This window comes from Trypanosoma brucei, chromosome 5, assembly GCF_000002445.2.
Source record: "Trypanosoma brucei brucei TREU927 chromosome 5, complete sequence".
NCBI lineage: Eukaryota > Euglenozoa > Kinetoplastea > Trypanosomatida > Trypanosomatidae > Trypanosoma > Trypanosoma brucei.
Window position 1 is genome coordinate 99,117 of NC_007278.1, and position 14,367 is coordinate 113,483.

Consider the following 14,367-nt stretch of genomic DNA (forward strand, 5'->3'; position numbering starts at 1 on the left):
ATGGTTCGTTTTGTGAAATCGCATCCTTTTGGGCGAAAGAATAGCCAAGGTTGTTTACTTACCAGTGAAGGGTTAGTTATACGTGGTGTATGTGCTCATTTACTTTTATCGATCGTTTTTTGTTGTTGTTCGTTCGTTTTAATTTGTTGATTTCATTTCTAAGGGAATGTTGTTTTGCGAGGTCCAACCACAATTATGGTTACTATGCTTTTTAAATAAAGTTATCGGGGTACGCATACATACATACATGTGCGTGCGTGTGCAAAAATGGTCCTTCCCTTGGGGAAAATATCACAGGGCGCATCAGCTTCCTACGAAGGGAGGGGCACCGTCCTCGCAGGCGCGTGATTTGGGTACTATGCTTGGTTTAAGGGGGAAGATATGTGAAAGCGCGCTTGTACATATGTCTGTATGTTTAACAGCTCAGCGGAGGTCAGGAGGGAGGTTGTTGGTTGCCTTTTAAACGTAACGATAGGAAATGAAATGCAAGGCGCACCACCCATGGGCACGGAACTCACATTCAGCAGGTTTCTTCCGACCTCCGTGTTTGTTGTCTTGTGCGCGCATGATTCCTGCAATCATATGCGCACGGTGCCCACATTTCTGTCAGAACTGTCTTGTGACTTTCTCACACCCTATACGTCGCAGGTGTGTCCCATTAAGTGAAGTTTCTTTTATATATTTTTTTTTTTTTAAAAAGCTAAAAGTACGTTGAGATGGCAGTTACCCTCATGTATCGGCAGCAAATGCCTCAGATGTCGACGGCCACCATCACCGCGGCCACTGAGGGAGGCATTATCGGCTACGGCACCCATCAGAGCCAAGACGGAGATATGTGTGACCACCTCTGGGGTCCCTGAAGCTCTGAAAAGCGGGAAATAAAGGGCCTCCATGGGCTGAAGGGTGACAATCGCCTCAATTTTGAGTTGCAGCAACTGTACAGAAATATCACAGTGCCGCGGGCGTCTGTCGGAAGCCAAGCGAAGGACGGTGACAAGGGCCCACAAATGGGGAAACGGTGGCGCCCACTCCCGTGTTTATGCCAAAAACAGCGACAGCAGCAGCAGCAACTGTAGCGCTGTTATCGCTGACGAGTGGCGGACGTAACGAAAGTTACCTTTCACTTTAACAAGGGTGAAGGCGATTCATTAGAGCTTAGCTGCCGGTTTTGAACACGAGGAAAATGTGTAGTTGGACCGACTGAACGGGTAAAGGGGCGACTGCGCTGTGTTAAGCACCTGAGGACCATTGTCTGTTTAAGGGCGTGGAGCCGTGTTCGGGAGCGCCGGGTGTGGCTATCTTAGTGGGAGTTTTCAAAAAAAAAAAAAAGAGCGTTGGTCTTGTGAAGATAGCGGGCCATGTAGAGTGCGACTTGAACGGCGAGCGCGGTGGGGAAATAGGTAGCAACTGCAAACCACGCGCGGAGCCACGTTTTGCGCCCTGTGGACCCGCCTACAATTAAGGCAGTAGCGAACGGACACGCGGAGTTACGCCTGGCACGCAAATGAGTTGTGCGGCACAAGCCTCATGAGCTGAAGCGGCGCCCCACAGAAAGAAAATGGGAGCTGAAGGAACGAGAAGTGACCGCACCGGCGCGCAACGGAACTGCTTGAGGCACCGGTGGAGAATTCCCTTTTCAGACATTACCCCCGCGGGTTTTGCTGTGGAGGTGGAAGCGAGACGCTATTCAAAGAGGGCCGCTGCCGCCATCGGCTGCAGCACCCCCTCGTCCGTATTGAAAATGGGAACGGTGGAATCGTTTCCCAAAATGGGGTGAGCAAACTCAAGTAATTTCTTTTGTGCACCACGGCTAAAAAAAAAATGTGGGAATAGCGCAGCTTGCGTTCTGCAGACGAAGCCTCGGTAGAATTCGCCTTTGCCGCTACACTCGGAACACGCCCAACGTAGCGGCTAGAAAGGATAGGCCGGGGTGCAATTCACCTCTTGTCTCGTTGCAAACGCAAATTTTATGCATCCACCGAACGATTTTGCCATCTGCCAGAGTTGAGAAGGCAGCAGGCCCCCGTCCCTTCCTCGACTAAGCAAACATAAGGGCAGTATGGAATGTTACCCCTCTTGTGACGCGTTGGGACTGGCAATTCCATAAATTCCTTTTTCCCTCACCACACGAAGTAGTTCGCAACTTTTGGACCAGTAGGGTGTAATGCATTTGGGCCGCTTCCGCACCATGGATATTCGGGAAGCGCAGCTATGAACAGTTTTGCTGCGGCGCAAGTGCGGATGTCCCTCTTTAACGACGCACGACCCCAACCCACCATAAATATCAAAACCCCGTCGATCGACAACCCCAAAGTTCTCAACATTAGGTATGAGCAACTTCCCTCAATCACCGAACGCGACAGCATCACGAGATGGAAACGTTTCGTTGTGGCACGTCTCCTTCCTTTTTGACAATTACCAAGCAACCAAACGGCCAAATGCAAGGGATAAACCGGCGACGGTTGTTGAGTGTGTCTGCCGTTATTGTTGTTATCTTTTTTGTTCCGACCTTGCACTGAATTGAGTTGTGTGGCAAAGCTCCCTCCGGCACTCTCCTGCACATTTGCGGCTCCTAAGACTTAGAAGCCCCATTAAGGGAAGGGGAAAACTCCAGAGACTGTTCAGTGGAAATGAAGGCGCTCCTCTTCCTTTCATCGAGGTGTGATTGAGGAAAATATTGGTTTCAGGAGTTATAACTTTCTGGTGGGTTTAAAAACTGCACCATTTTCCCAGTGATGTCAATGCTACACTTTCCAGAGAGTATCAACTCCCGCCCCATCTAAAGGAGAAAAGAAAAAAGAAGGGCACAAGCGCCTCCGTTGCGTTTGTGATGGTGTGTAAAATTCCAGGGGCCCATTTTATTAACTCATGTGGAGTCGATTCAAATTCAATAGTTCCCCATTTTCGCTAAGGCATCGGAGCCCTACCCGAATATTCTCAGGCAATTTCACTTGGGAGAGGAATGACTTTAGATCAAACAATTCCACCGACTGGTCATGGAGAGTATTTAAATACTGGGAAAAGTGACCCAATGGGAAATATGCCTCATAATCATCCCTGCTCTTTTTAGCCTTTGGTCATGCAATAAACCAACGCCCTCTTACAATTCTATGTTTCCTCAATCACAAAGAGTGGCACACAACCCATCCTGTCATATGTCTCTTTGAAACTGTGCTAATGATACGCGGCTGCTTCATTATTTGGGCATCCTTTTCTACAATGGGCAATTCAGATTTCCCTGTTTGATACTTTCTCTCTTTCCACATCATCTGTGCTATTCATAATGCTCCAAACCTCATCAAATCGCTTACTCGCTGCTTGCATCATCCTCTGTCGTATCCACGAAAAGGAAATCATTCTCACATTCATTTCCTATTGGAGAGGTGAAGTCTTTTCCTCATCCCGTGAGGTCACCTTTGTTTTCCCTTGTGAGTGTCAAGGAATGCTGTGCCATCGATAATTTGGAAAGGTATTCCCTGTTATAAATCTCGTCTTCCCTCACACTGAGGCTGCACATTCCTCCCAATTGTATCTTACATCAAAGACAACAAAAAGAATCGACTTGCTTACGGAAGCTGTCACACATCTGAGATACCACACTGTGCTTCGTTGGAGTTCCATTGTGTAGATGTGCTTTCCCAATTGTATTAATAATATGTTGTCAATGTCGTGCTTCCATTGCAACTACTGCCGCTGCGCGTGTCAGAAGTGATCTTCTCTTTATGGGATGTTCTATCATTACGTATGGTCTTTTCAGTATGGTGTCATTTTCCGCTTTGTGGTAATGGCTATGAACTTCTTCCCCTTTCCTCCAGAGGTTCCTCCCTATGACTTTTCTCACACTGGTAATATCCTTTTCCCAGTTGATAATTATGCATCGTGCGACTCTGTGGGTATCGCTTTTGAATTTCTTTGGAAGGTTCCCTCCAAAAAAATTCCACTATTGAGGCTTGCTTTTCGTATGAGTGTGGTATAACATTTTCCTTTTTTGGGAGCTGTATAATTTCTTTTCCTCCAATGCTGGCTAATTCAGTCCATTGATATTGCAACTGGATACCACTCTGGACGGAGCTTCCCGCAAGATATTATCGAATCCCCATTACAACATGTGTTGTGTTTGTTTGATGGGTTCATCTGTTACCGCATTGTAAAGACGGACCCAAAAACAACATCCGCGTCGGTGTGTCCAATAGAAATGATGGAAGAGCTCTCCTGTACTGAAATGGCAATGCTTTTTGCGAGTCGTAAACTTACAACAACAAATAAAAGTGCAGTTACATCCTATGCTGGCATGCGGTAACGATTTTCCGCCAATGCATAAAAACTCCACATGACGAATTCCCTATTGCCCACATGTTTTAGTCCTCAGTCACACTCACTTTGCTATTCTATTGGCTCCTAAAACCAATGCCATGATGTACGGATGGCTTTGTGTGTGGTAACTGCAATAATGATAATAATAACTCCTTTCACCAATGAGTATATTTTTTGGTTGTAAAAGTGCTCTTGGTGTCACTCCATTTTTCTTTTTTTTAATCCTCAGCTACTGAGGGGCTGTTGTATTTTTTATTAAAGAGTGATGCACCGTTTTATTCCCCATCCCTTTTAGGTGACTTCCTCCTGCACAGTTTTTAATTTTTCATTGTAGAATGTTTCTCAAGGTGTTTCCTTTGTGAAGCTTTGGTCATGCTATTATTAAAGACCACTCAACTCCCTGCTTTCGGGACCTGCTGTTGCATTTATTCCCCTTTAGTTGCTGCAAATTTGTTTATTTGACAAATTGTACTGCAATACTTCACTTGAACATATGTGTAACAACGTGTCTCGTTGCTTTGTAAAAATTCAAAAAGAACACATCAGGTGATATTCTTCTGTTCCTACTTCGTACATTCACATCTCTTCCCGTCAGTTCGGAAACTCCCACACAAACTCACCACTCTGTGAAGATTTGTAGTTTCCGTTAGTGATGGACGTACTCAAGTGGACATGTTTGGCGCCTAAAAACTTACTTTCGAAGTTTACACTTTCTTGCAGACAGCTTCAGTCCGAGAGCAAAATGATAGTTAAACATCAACACAAAACGTAAATCCAAACTCCCATTGACGAGAGCCTTTAAAATAAATACAAAAATGTTCACCCTGCACGTTACGCCCGAAAGTACCTTATAAAAATAACATTAAGCAAGCATCAACAATTTGAATGGAGCCACAAGGACAATTAATGGCGTATAATATTTCCACTAAACCTTGCGTGGAAACCGTTAAATTGCATCAAGCACCTAATTTCAATTCCAGTTCCAAAATCATACACACATGTATCTATGTCTGTTCCTTCGTGTTCGGGCACCTGTGATAGTGTTTAAATATCACTGTCGAAACCTGCTGCGGTCTTCGTATTTTTGCTTTTAGCATTAGCCTCCTCTATGTTTATATCATCCTTCACCTCAGCCTTCCTACGGCCCCTAATAACAAAGAACACAAGCAACCCAAGCAACAGCAAAAGCAAAGGAATTAAAAATATTAACACTTTCGTTGTCCCAATCCAGCCACTCTTGGCCTCGCTGCCCTCATCATCATGGTCAGCGTTTACGTCGTCCTCTTCACCACTTTCTTTCGACTCCTCTTTCAATTCCTCAGCCAATTTTTCTACATCCTTCTTCAGTTTCTCTTCAGATTCCTCGGCGCCCTCCTTGTCCCACCGCGCAACTTCTGCATCTTCGGTGGCTTTGACGCGCTCCTCCTCCGCTTCCTCAAATGCCTTTCTCGAATCTTTCACCTGCTTTTCTGCAGCCTTTTCAGTTGCCTCAGCTTCCTCAACAGCCTCCAGCAACATCTTTTTCTTTTCTTCACTCACCGGCTGACCCGCCTCCTTTGCCTTCTCAGCCTTCTCAGCTTCCAAGCGCCTGGCCTCCGCCTGTTCCTCAGCAGCCACTCGTCTCGCCTCAGCCTCCTCCAAAGCCTTTCTCGCTTCCTCAGCAGCCTTCTCAGCAGCCTGGCGTTTCGCCTCCTCCTCCGCCGCCCGCGCCTCTGCTGCTTTTTTCCATTCCAGATACTGTGCAAGAGACTCCCTTCCAATCTGTTGAAATCTCTGAGCATAGTGAGTCACCCCCAAGGAATTGCGGACTAGAGTTTCAAGTTTGAGTATCGCATACCTTGCTGCATCGTAGTCCCACCGCCAACTTTCAAGCAGCGTGCATGGTTTATCGGAGGAGGACGCACTTCTTGACGAATGGCCGCTGCTGCACTCAACAGCATCCCTTGCATCAGCCTTGGGCTTTGCTCGATTCCATGCCTCGACTGCCCCCTCCATGTTGGAGAAGGTCACATCAGTTTTTGCAGCCGGAATAGACTTGTACTCGCAATATATAACGTATGCGCGAGCGTCATCATGTCCAAAATTTCGATGATAGTCATGTTTATACGCACTGGGATCGCAGTTTGCGTTAGCCATATGGTCAAACGAATCACGGATTGCTTCCTTGTTTATACAGTGCCATTTTAGCAACTCCTTGAGAACTTTGCTCGAGTTCGCTGCAGCCCTCTTCGCCTTCTCCCATGCCTCCTCAACGCTCCTTTTCGTTCGGTTCGCTACACGTTGGACACCACGCATCTGATCCAACATCTTTTGTCCCAGCGCCGCCCTCATATCATCATGCTCTGACACTTTCTGAAAAATTTCTCTCGCGACCTTCAAATATTTCCAGGATTGCCTCTCTAGAAAGTCTGCTCTATCAGCAACACCGTCAAGCAACTTTTTCATGGTACACAGTGTCAACACAGCTTCACCATCAAGTTTCCGCCCATTTATTGTTACATACTGCTTATATGCGACAGGTAAGTTGCTTGCCTTGGACACATCGAGCGCACATATGCCGCAGAGGAGAAATACTGTTGCAGTAGTGCGTAATGTAACAGGCATCGTTGACATCCGTTAAAACTTATCTGTCACCCTCCTCTGATCACCACTTCCTCAGCTTGTCAGTCTCAACCTCACGTTACCTTGGCCGTAGAAATATGCAATCAACTACAGTCAAATATCCAAGAGAAAATAAGAAAGGGAAGGGAATCGATAGAAACGACCAAAGAGTAAAAATATGCGCGATTGAGCAAAGGAAATAATATGCGTATCCAATAGCGGATTTGTTGCAGTTCACCCGAACATGGACAACCTCCACGGCAGTCTTTCATTACACCCTTCATAGTAGCGCAAGGAATGTATGAATACCCTTAACACATGAAATAAGCAATACGTATGAAAAAAGGCATCAGCACTGGTATCCGCAGCTACCAATGCGGCCCTACCTCAAACCGGTAGTATGTGGGAAAAGGGTAATAACCTTGAGATGAGCTGCAAGGAACTGGTCAGACCGAAACATTACAAGCAACGGTATAAAAAGCAAGAAACGAAAACATATAAAAAGCACCCTTATATCACTTATAGCAACCGATTTCAATTCCAAAATCATACACACAAATGCCTATACCTGTTCCTTCGTGTTCGGGCACCTGTGATAGTGTTTAAATATCACTGTCAAGACCTGCTGCGGTCTTCGTATTTTTGCTTTTAGCATTAGCTTCCCCTATGTTTATATCATCCTTCACCTCAGCCTTCCTACGGCCCCTAATAACAAAGAACACAAGCAACCCAAGCAACAGCAAAAGCAAAGGAATTAAAAATATTAACACTTTCGTTGTCCCAATCCAGCCACTTTTGGCCTCGCTGCCCTCATCATCATGGTCAGCATTTACGTCGTCCCCTTCACCACTTTCTTTCGACTCCTCTTTCAATTCCTCAGCCAATTTTTCTACATCCTTCTTCAGTTTCTCTTCAGATTCCTCGGCGTCCTTCTTTTCCTCTTTTGCAGCCTCTGCATCTTCGGTGGCTTTGACGCGCTCCTCCTCCGCTTCCTCAAATGCCTTTCTCGAATCTTTTGCCTGCTTTTCTGCGGCCTTTTCAGTTGCCTCAGCTTCCTCAACAGCCTCCAGCAACATCTTTTTCTTTTCTTCACTCACCGGCTGACCCGCCTCCTTTGCCTTCTCAGCCTTCTCAGCTTCCAAGCGCCTGGCCTCCGCCTGTTCCTCAGCGGCCACTCGTCTCGCCTCAGCCTCCTCCAAAGCCTTTCTCGCTTCCTCAGCAGCCTTCTCAGCAGCCTGGCGTTTCGCCTCCTCCTCCGCCGCCCGCGCCTCTGCTGCTTTCCTTCTCTCCTCATGCTGTGCAAGAGACTCTTTGTAACCCTCTAGCACTTTCTTAGAGTAGTGAAAAACCCTTAAAGCTAGGGTCGCATCCTTCTCGACCTTCGATATTAAATGTGCCGTTACTCTGTAGTTCCAAAGCCAGTTCTCCAGCACTGTGCATGGTCGTCCAGCGGGAGCTGCTTGGTGAGCGGGTGCGCCTGCTCCACATATCATAACACGAGCGGAGTACGGTTTGGGTTTTACCTGGTTCCATATTTCGAGTGCCCTCTCCATGTTGGAGAACGTCGTTTGTGTAATGACGCTGTCCACTACTTTGTAGTTGCATAAAATGCTGTATTTATGGGGATCAAGCCTCGAATGTTCATAGTAGTAGTCTCGCTTGTACGCGTTGGGTAAGCAGTTCTCATTTCGACCGTAGCCAGGAAGGACGTCATGACTCGCCGTCCTGTCAACACAATGCCACGTCAGCACTTGGTCGAGAGCTGCACTTGCATTTGCCGCCGCTGCCTTAGCCCGCTCTCCTGTGCCCCCCATGTACTTGATTATGCCATTGCCCAGCGATTTCATGTACTGTATTTCCCGAAGCTTATTTGAAGGGAATGATAACTCCATTCCCTTGTCATCCGATATTTTACGAAAATTCGCATTCGCATTGTTGACATACATATACGCCTGCTGTTCAAACATGTCAACCCTGGAGTTCACGCCGTCAAGCATCTTCTTCATTTCGCACAGTGTCGTAGCCCCTTGTCCATCAAGTTGCCGAGCACCTGCTGTTACATATTGTTTTTGTGCAACAGAGAGCTCCTCCGCCCAAGTCACATCGAGCGCACATATGCCGCAGAGGAGAAATACTGTTGCAGTAGTGCGTAATGTAACAGGCATCGTTGACATCCGTTAAAACTTATCTGTCACCCTCCTCTGATCACCACTTCCTCAGCTTGTCAGTCTCAACCTCACGTTACCTTGGCCGTAGAAATATGCAATCAACTACAGTCAAATATCCAAGAGAAAATAAGAAAGGGAAGGGAATCGATAGAAACGACCAAAGAGTAAAAATATGCGCAATTGAGCAAAGGAAATAATATGCGTATCCAATAGCGGATTTGTTGCAGTTCACCCGAACATGGACAACCTCCACGGCAGTCTTTCATTACACCCTTCATAGTAGCGCAAGGAATGTATGAATACCCTTAACACATGAAATAAGCAATACGTATGAAAAAAGGCATCAGCACTGGTATCCGCAGCTACCAATGCGGCCCTACCTCAAACCGGTAGTATGTGGGAAAAGGGTAATAACCTTGAGATGAGCTGCAAGGAACTGGTCAGACCGAAACATTACAAGCAACGGTATAAAAAGCAAGAAACGAAAACATATAAAAAGCACCCTTATATCACTTATAGCAACCGATTTCAATTCCAGTTCCAAAATCATACACACAAATGCCTATGTCTGTTCCTTCGTGTTCGGGCACAAGAGAAGGTGGTTAAATATCACTGTCAAGACCTGCTGCGGTCTTCGTATTTTTGCTTTTAGCACCGCCTTCCTCTATGTTTATATCATCCTTCACCTCAGCCTTCCTACGGCCCCTAATAACAAAGAACACAAGCAACCCAAGCAACAGCAAAAGCAAAGGAATTAAAAATACTAACACTTTCGTTGTCCCAATCCAGCCACTCTTGGCCTCGCTGCCCTCATCATCATGGTCAGCATTTACGTCGTCCTCTTCACCACTTTCTTTCGACTCCTCTTTCAATTCCTCCGCCAATTTTTCTACATCCTTCTTCAGTTCCTCTTCGGACCGTCCGATGGTATCCCTGTTCTGCTTTGCAGCCTCTGCATCTTCGGTGGCTTTGACGCGCTCCTCCTCCGCTTCCTCAAATGCCTTTCTCGAATCTTTTGCCTGCTTTTCTGCAGCCTTTTCAGTTGCCTCAGCTTTCTCAACAGCCTCCAGCAACATCTTTTTCTTTTCTTCACTCACCGGCTGACCCGCCTCCTTTGCCTTCTCAGCCTTCTCAGCTTCCAAGCGCCTGGCCTCCGCCTGTTCCTCAGCGGCCACTCGTCTCGCCTCAGCCTCCTCAAATGCCTTTCTCGCTTCCTCAGCAGCCTTCTCAGCAGCCTGGCGTTTCGCCTCCTCCTCCGCCGCCCGCGCCTCTGCTGCTTTCCTTCTCTCCTCATGCTGTGCAAGAGACTCCTTCGAACTTTCTAGGATTTTCTCAGAGTAGCGGTATACGAATAGAGCAACATCCAAATCCCTGTGGAGCCGCGCTATCAAGTGGGTTGCCACTTCGTAGCTCCGCATCCAGTTCTCCAGCACTGTGCATGGTCGCCCTGGTGGAGCTGCTTGGTGAACGGGTGCGCCCGCTCCACATATCATAACACGCATATGGTACGGCTTGGGCTTTACCTGGTTCCATATTTCGAGTGCCCTCTCCATGTTGGAGAACGTCGTTTGAGTAGTGGTGCTACTGACCACTTTGTAGTTGCATAAAATGCTGTATTTATGGGGATCAAGCCTCGAATGTTCATAGTAGTAGTCTCGCTTATACGCGTTAGGTTCACAATTTGCATTTGGAGTAGAACTGTATGAGGACTCGCGACTCTCCGTCCTGTCAACACAATGCCATTTTAGCACCTCATCGAGAGCTGCGCTTGCATTTGCCGCCGCCTTTTTAGCCCTTCCTTCGGTTGCATTCATGAGATATGCGATGTCGTCAAGCCTCGTCTTCATGTACTGCATTTGCTGATGTTGATCTCCAGATAGCGATGCTGCCATTACCTTGTCATCCGATATTTTACGAAAATTCGCATTCGCATTGTTGACATACATATAGATTTGTTGTTCAAATGTGTCAACCCTGGAGTTCACACCGTCAAGCAACTTTTTCATGGTACACAGTGTCGCCGCAGCTTCACCATCAAGTTGCCGCCCATGTGCTGTCACATACTGTTTTTGCGCAACAGAGAGCTCCTCCGCCCAAGTCACATCGAGCGCACATATGCCGCAGAGGAGAAATACTGTTGCAGTAGTGCATAATGTAACAGGCATCGTTGACATCCGTTAAAACTTATCTGTCACCCTCCTCTGATCACCACTTCCTCAGCTTGTCAGTCTCAACCTCACGTTACCTTGGCCGTAGAAATATGCAATCAACTACAGTCAAATATCCAAGAGAAAATAAGAAAGGGAAGGGAATCGATAGAAACGACCAAAGAGTAAAAATATGCGCGATTGAGCAAAGGAAATAATATGCGTATCCAATAGCGGATTTGTTGCAGTTCACCCGAACATGGACAACCTCCACGGCGGTCTTTCATTACACCCTTCATAGTAGCGCAAGGAATGTATGAATACCCTTAACACATGAAATAAGCAATACGTATGAAAAAAGGCATCAGCACTGGTATCCGCAGCTACCAATGCGGCCCTACCTCAAACCGGTAGTATGTGGGAAAAGGGTTGTAGTTGTAAAGTTTTCTGTAAAATTCCTGAAATGTGACAAAAGATTGTGAAAAGACGAAACCGGCAGCAGATGGGGGAAGGGGGAAGGGAGCGGCGTTGTCAAGTGCGACGAAGATTTTTTACGCTATATTGACTGCTCCTTTTCATGCTTCACGGTGGGAGTAATGCGAGGCAACTCCACAAAGGCGTCAATGGCCGGCGTATCCTTAACCGCTCTTTCCTCGCTAAAAAGGCCGTCGTTGTGGATGTTGTGATACAACTGCATTTCTCTCCGCCCACGGATGACAAAGAAGAGAAACGACCCGAGCAGCAAGAGTAAGATAATGAAACGCACTAATAATCGCGTGATTCTATGGTTGTCACGTTGATGGGCATCAAACACTTCATCACCTTTGTCGTATTTGCTGACTCTCGCGAGGCTCTGGTACACCTCCTTTTTCAAGTCTGCACACGATCGCAAGGTGTCCTCTGCCTCCCACTGTGCAATAATCGCCGCATCATCAGCCTTCATCATCTCTGTTTCGGCTCCTTCCAGTGCCTTCTTTGATATTTCTGCCTCTTTCTCGACTTCCCTCAACCTAGACTTTGCATCCTTCTCTGCCTGTATTTTTTTCCTGCTCTCCCCAGCCATCAGAAGGGCGGCCGCCTCAAGCTTCTCCTTGTTAGCCTTCGCCTCCTCCAGTGCCTTGCTCAATTCTTCGATTTTCGTCGTCACTTCCCGCAGTTTGCTCTCAGCTTCCCTCACGGCATCGGCATCCCGGCTCCTGGCTTCCGCATCCCTTTTAAGTAATAGCCACCTCTTTTCAACATCTTCGAAGACATTTCTCGCCTCATTGACAACTCTACCGGCTGCCTGATGTTTCGACCTTTCCTCTACGGCACGTTCGTTTGCGGCCTTATCCTCCTCATGGACGCCCTCGGCCGACGTCCCTTCGCCCAGCGAGAGCATTTCTGCATATTTTCGGATTCTGACAGCAACGTGGGTTAAATCGTAGAGCCTCCTCATAGAATACCTTGATGCGTTGTAATCCTCTAGCCAAGATTCACGCAGCATGCATGGCACCAGCGTTTCAGTGGCTTCGTCCCTCCACTGACCGTTCCAACATTCAGATAGACGCGTTAGGTTGGGTTTGGGCTTCACAAAATTCCACTTGTCAAGTGCCCTCCCCATCGTTTCAAACGATGCAACAGTATCTCCGCTGCGGATAACCTTGTAGTCACACAGAATACTGTTGTTCCTGCGATCATTCACGTGATAATAGTGGAACCGCTCCCTTGAAAACGCGTCAGGATCACAGTTAGCGCCAGTGCTATAATTATAAGGAGACCCTCTCATCTTTTCAACATCGATGCAGTGCCATTTAAGTATATCCGAAAGAAGTCTGCTAGCATCCAAAGCTGCCTCTTTAGTTCGCTTATAAGCCGCCTCGATGTGCTTTCTAACGGCCTCAACAAGCTCTCTGGTCATAAGTATCTCCTCCTGTTTTTTCTTCGTGAGAGATGTTCTTATGTTATCGCTAATTGTTACATTCGAGAGTACGGTCTTCGCTTTACTCAGCTGCGACAACGCCTCACTCTCAAGGAAAAACGCCCTTTCGGAAACGAGGTCAACAATTGCTTTGATAACACATATCGACCGTGCACCCTCACCATCAACTTTTTTTCCTCCGCTGGTGACATACGATTTCCACCATACTAGCTCCTCCGCCCAAGTCACATCGAGCGCACATATGCCGCAGAGGAGAAATACTGTTGCAGTAATGCGTAATGTAACAGGCATCATTGGAAACCATCAAAACTTATCTGTCACCCTCCTCTGATCACCACTTCCTCAGCTTGTCAGTCTCAACCCCACGTTACCTTGGCCGTAGAAATATGCAATCAACTACAGTCAAATATCCAAGAGAAAATAAGAAAGGGAAGGGAATCGATAGAAACGACCAAAGAGTAAAAATATGCGCGATTGAGCAAAGGAAATAATATGCGTATCCAATAGCGGATTTGTTGCAGTTCACCCGAACATGGACAACCTCCACGGCAGTCTTTCATTACACCCCTCGTAGTAGCTGCAAACCTCGGCATGCTATGAGCCATCCGGCCACCGCAGCTCCCCTTGGTGATGGTGTTGAGTGCGTTGAGCTAAAGTGCCTTTACAAATAAAGGCCAAAGTGACCATTTCAGAAGATAGCACAAGGCCTGTCAAATCATAAAAAAGAGCAGGAGCACGGGAAATGGCTGCTGAGAAAAAAGACAAAGAGGTGTATAGATAAAAGGGGGAAGCAGCTAGATGGTGGAACGCTTTACGACTGTGGCAGCCGCAAGGGTGCAGCAAAGTCTATGATGTTTGAAAAACGGTTGCGGCACATACCACGAAGCATCAACAACAGTGCTGGGTGGCGAAACACAAAGTGACAGAGTCGCTCGCGGTTTACTGTATCACACACACACACACACACACACTGACAATGCGCGGTAGGCACGGAAGTACGTGAGTCTTGTACAACCGGTCACTCGGCCAAAAATGCTTCCACCTCAGTGAGACACTTTGCTGTTTCCGTGTACCGATCACGGAAACGAGTTTTGCCTAGCGGACGGGGCCGCGGCAATTTTACGTTACCCACCTCTGTGACCTAACTAGTTTTGCATAACCACCACACTGAGCGGTTGAATTTTTTTTCGAAAAGGTTTCTTGATTTCTCAGTACA

The 14,367-nt window shown here is 47.0% G+C and overlaps 4 protein-coding genes across 4 annotated transcripts, besides 4 other annotated features; all 4 read right to left on the bottom strand.

Moving 5' to 3' along the window:
• Positions 1 to 14,367: part of a sequence feature (sequence corresponds to BAC RPCI93-29K2) that runs on past both edges of the window.
• Positions 673 to 699: a sequence feature (AT_rich).
• Positions 2,826 to 4,425: a mobile genetic element.
• Tb927.5.350 (75 kDa invariant surface glycoprotein, putative) lies at positions 5,359 to 6,927 on the bottom strand (the record flags this gene model as incomplete). The annotated part of the gene is made up of 1 exon (XM_839616.1): positions 5,359 to 6,927. The coding sequence occupies one exon, from the start codon at positions 6,925 to 6,927 to the stop codon at positions 5,359 to 5,361; it is 1,569 nt and encodes a 522-aa protein (XP_844709.1).
• On the bottom strand, positions 7,518 to 9,089 carry Tb927.5.360 (75 kDa invariant surface glycoprotein; the record flags this gene model as incomplete). The annotated part of the gene is made up of 1 exon (XM_839617.1): positions 7,518 to 9,089. The coding sequence occupies one exon, from the start codon at positions 9,087 to 9,089 to the stop codon at positions 7,518 to 7,520; it is 1,572 nt and encodes a 523-aa protein (XP_844710.1).
• Tb927.5.370 (75 kDa invariant surface glycoprotein, putative) lies at positions 9,686 to 11,257 on the bottom strand (the record flags this gene model as incomplete). Its single annotated transcript, XM_839618.1, has 1 exon — positions 9,686 to 11,257. One exon carries the CDS (start codon positions 11,255 to 11,257, stop codon positions 9,686 to 9,688), a length of 1,572 nt encoding a protein of 523 aa, XP_844711.1.
• On the bottom strand, positions 11,787 to 13,445 carry Tb927.5.380 (75 kDa invariant surface glycoprotein, putative; the record flags this gene model as incomplete). Its single annotated transcript, XM_839619.1, has 1 exon — positions 11,787 to 13,445. The coding sequence occupies one exon, from the start codon at positions 13,443 to 13,445 to the stop codon at positions 11,787 to 11,789; it is 1,659 nt and encodes a 552-aa protein (XP_844712.1).
• Positions 14,100 to 14,122: a microsatellite.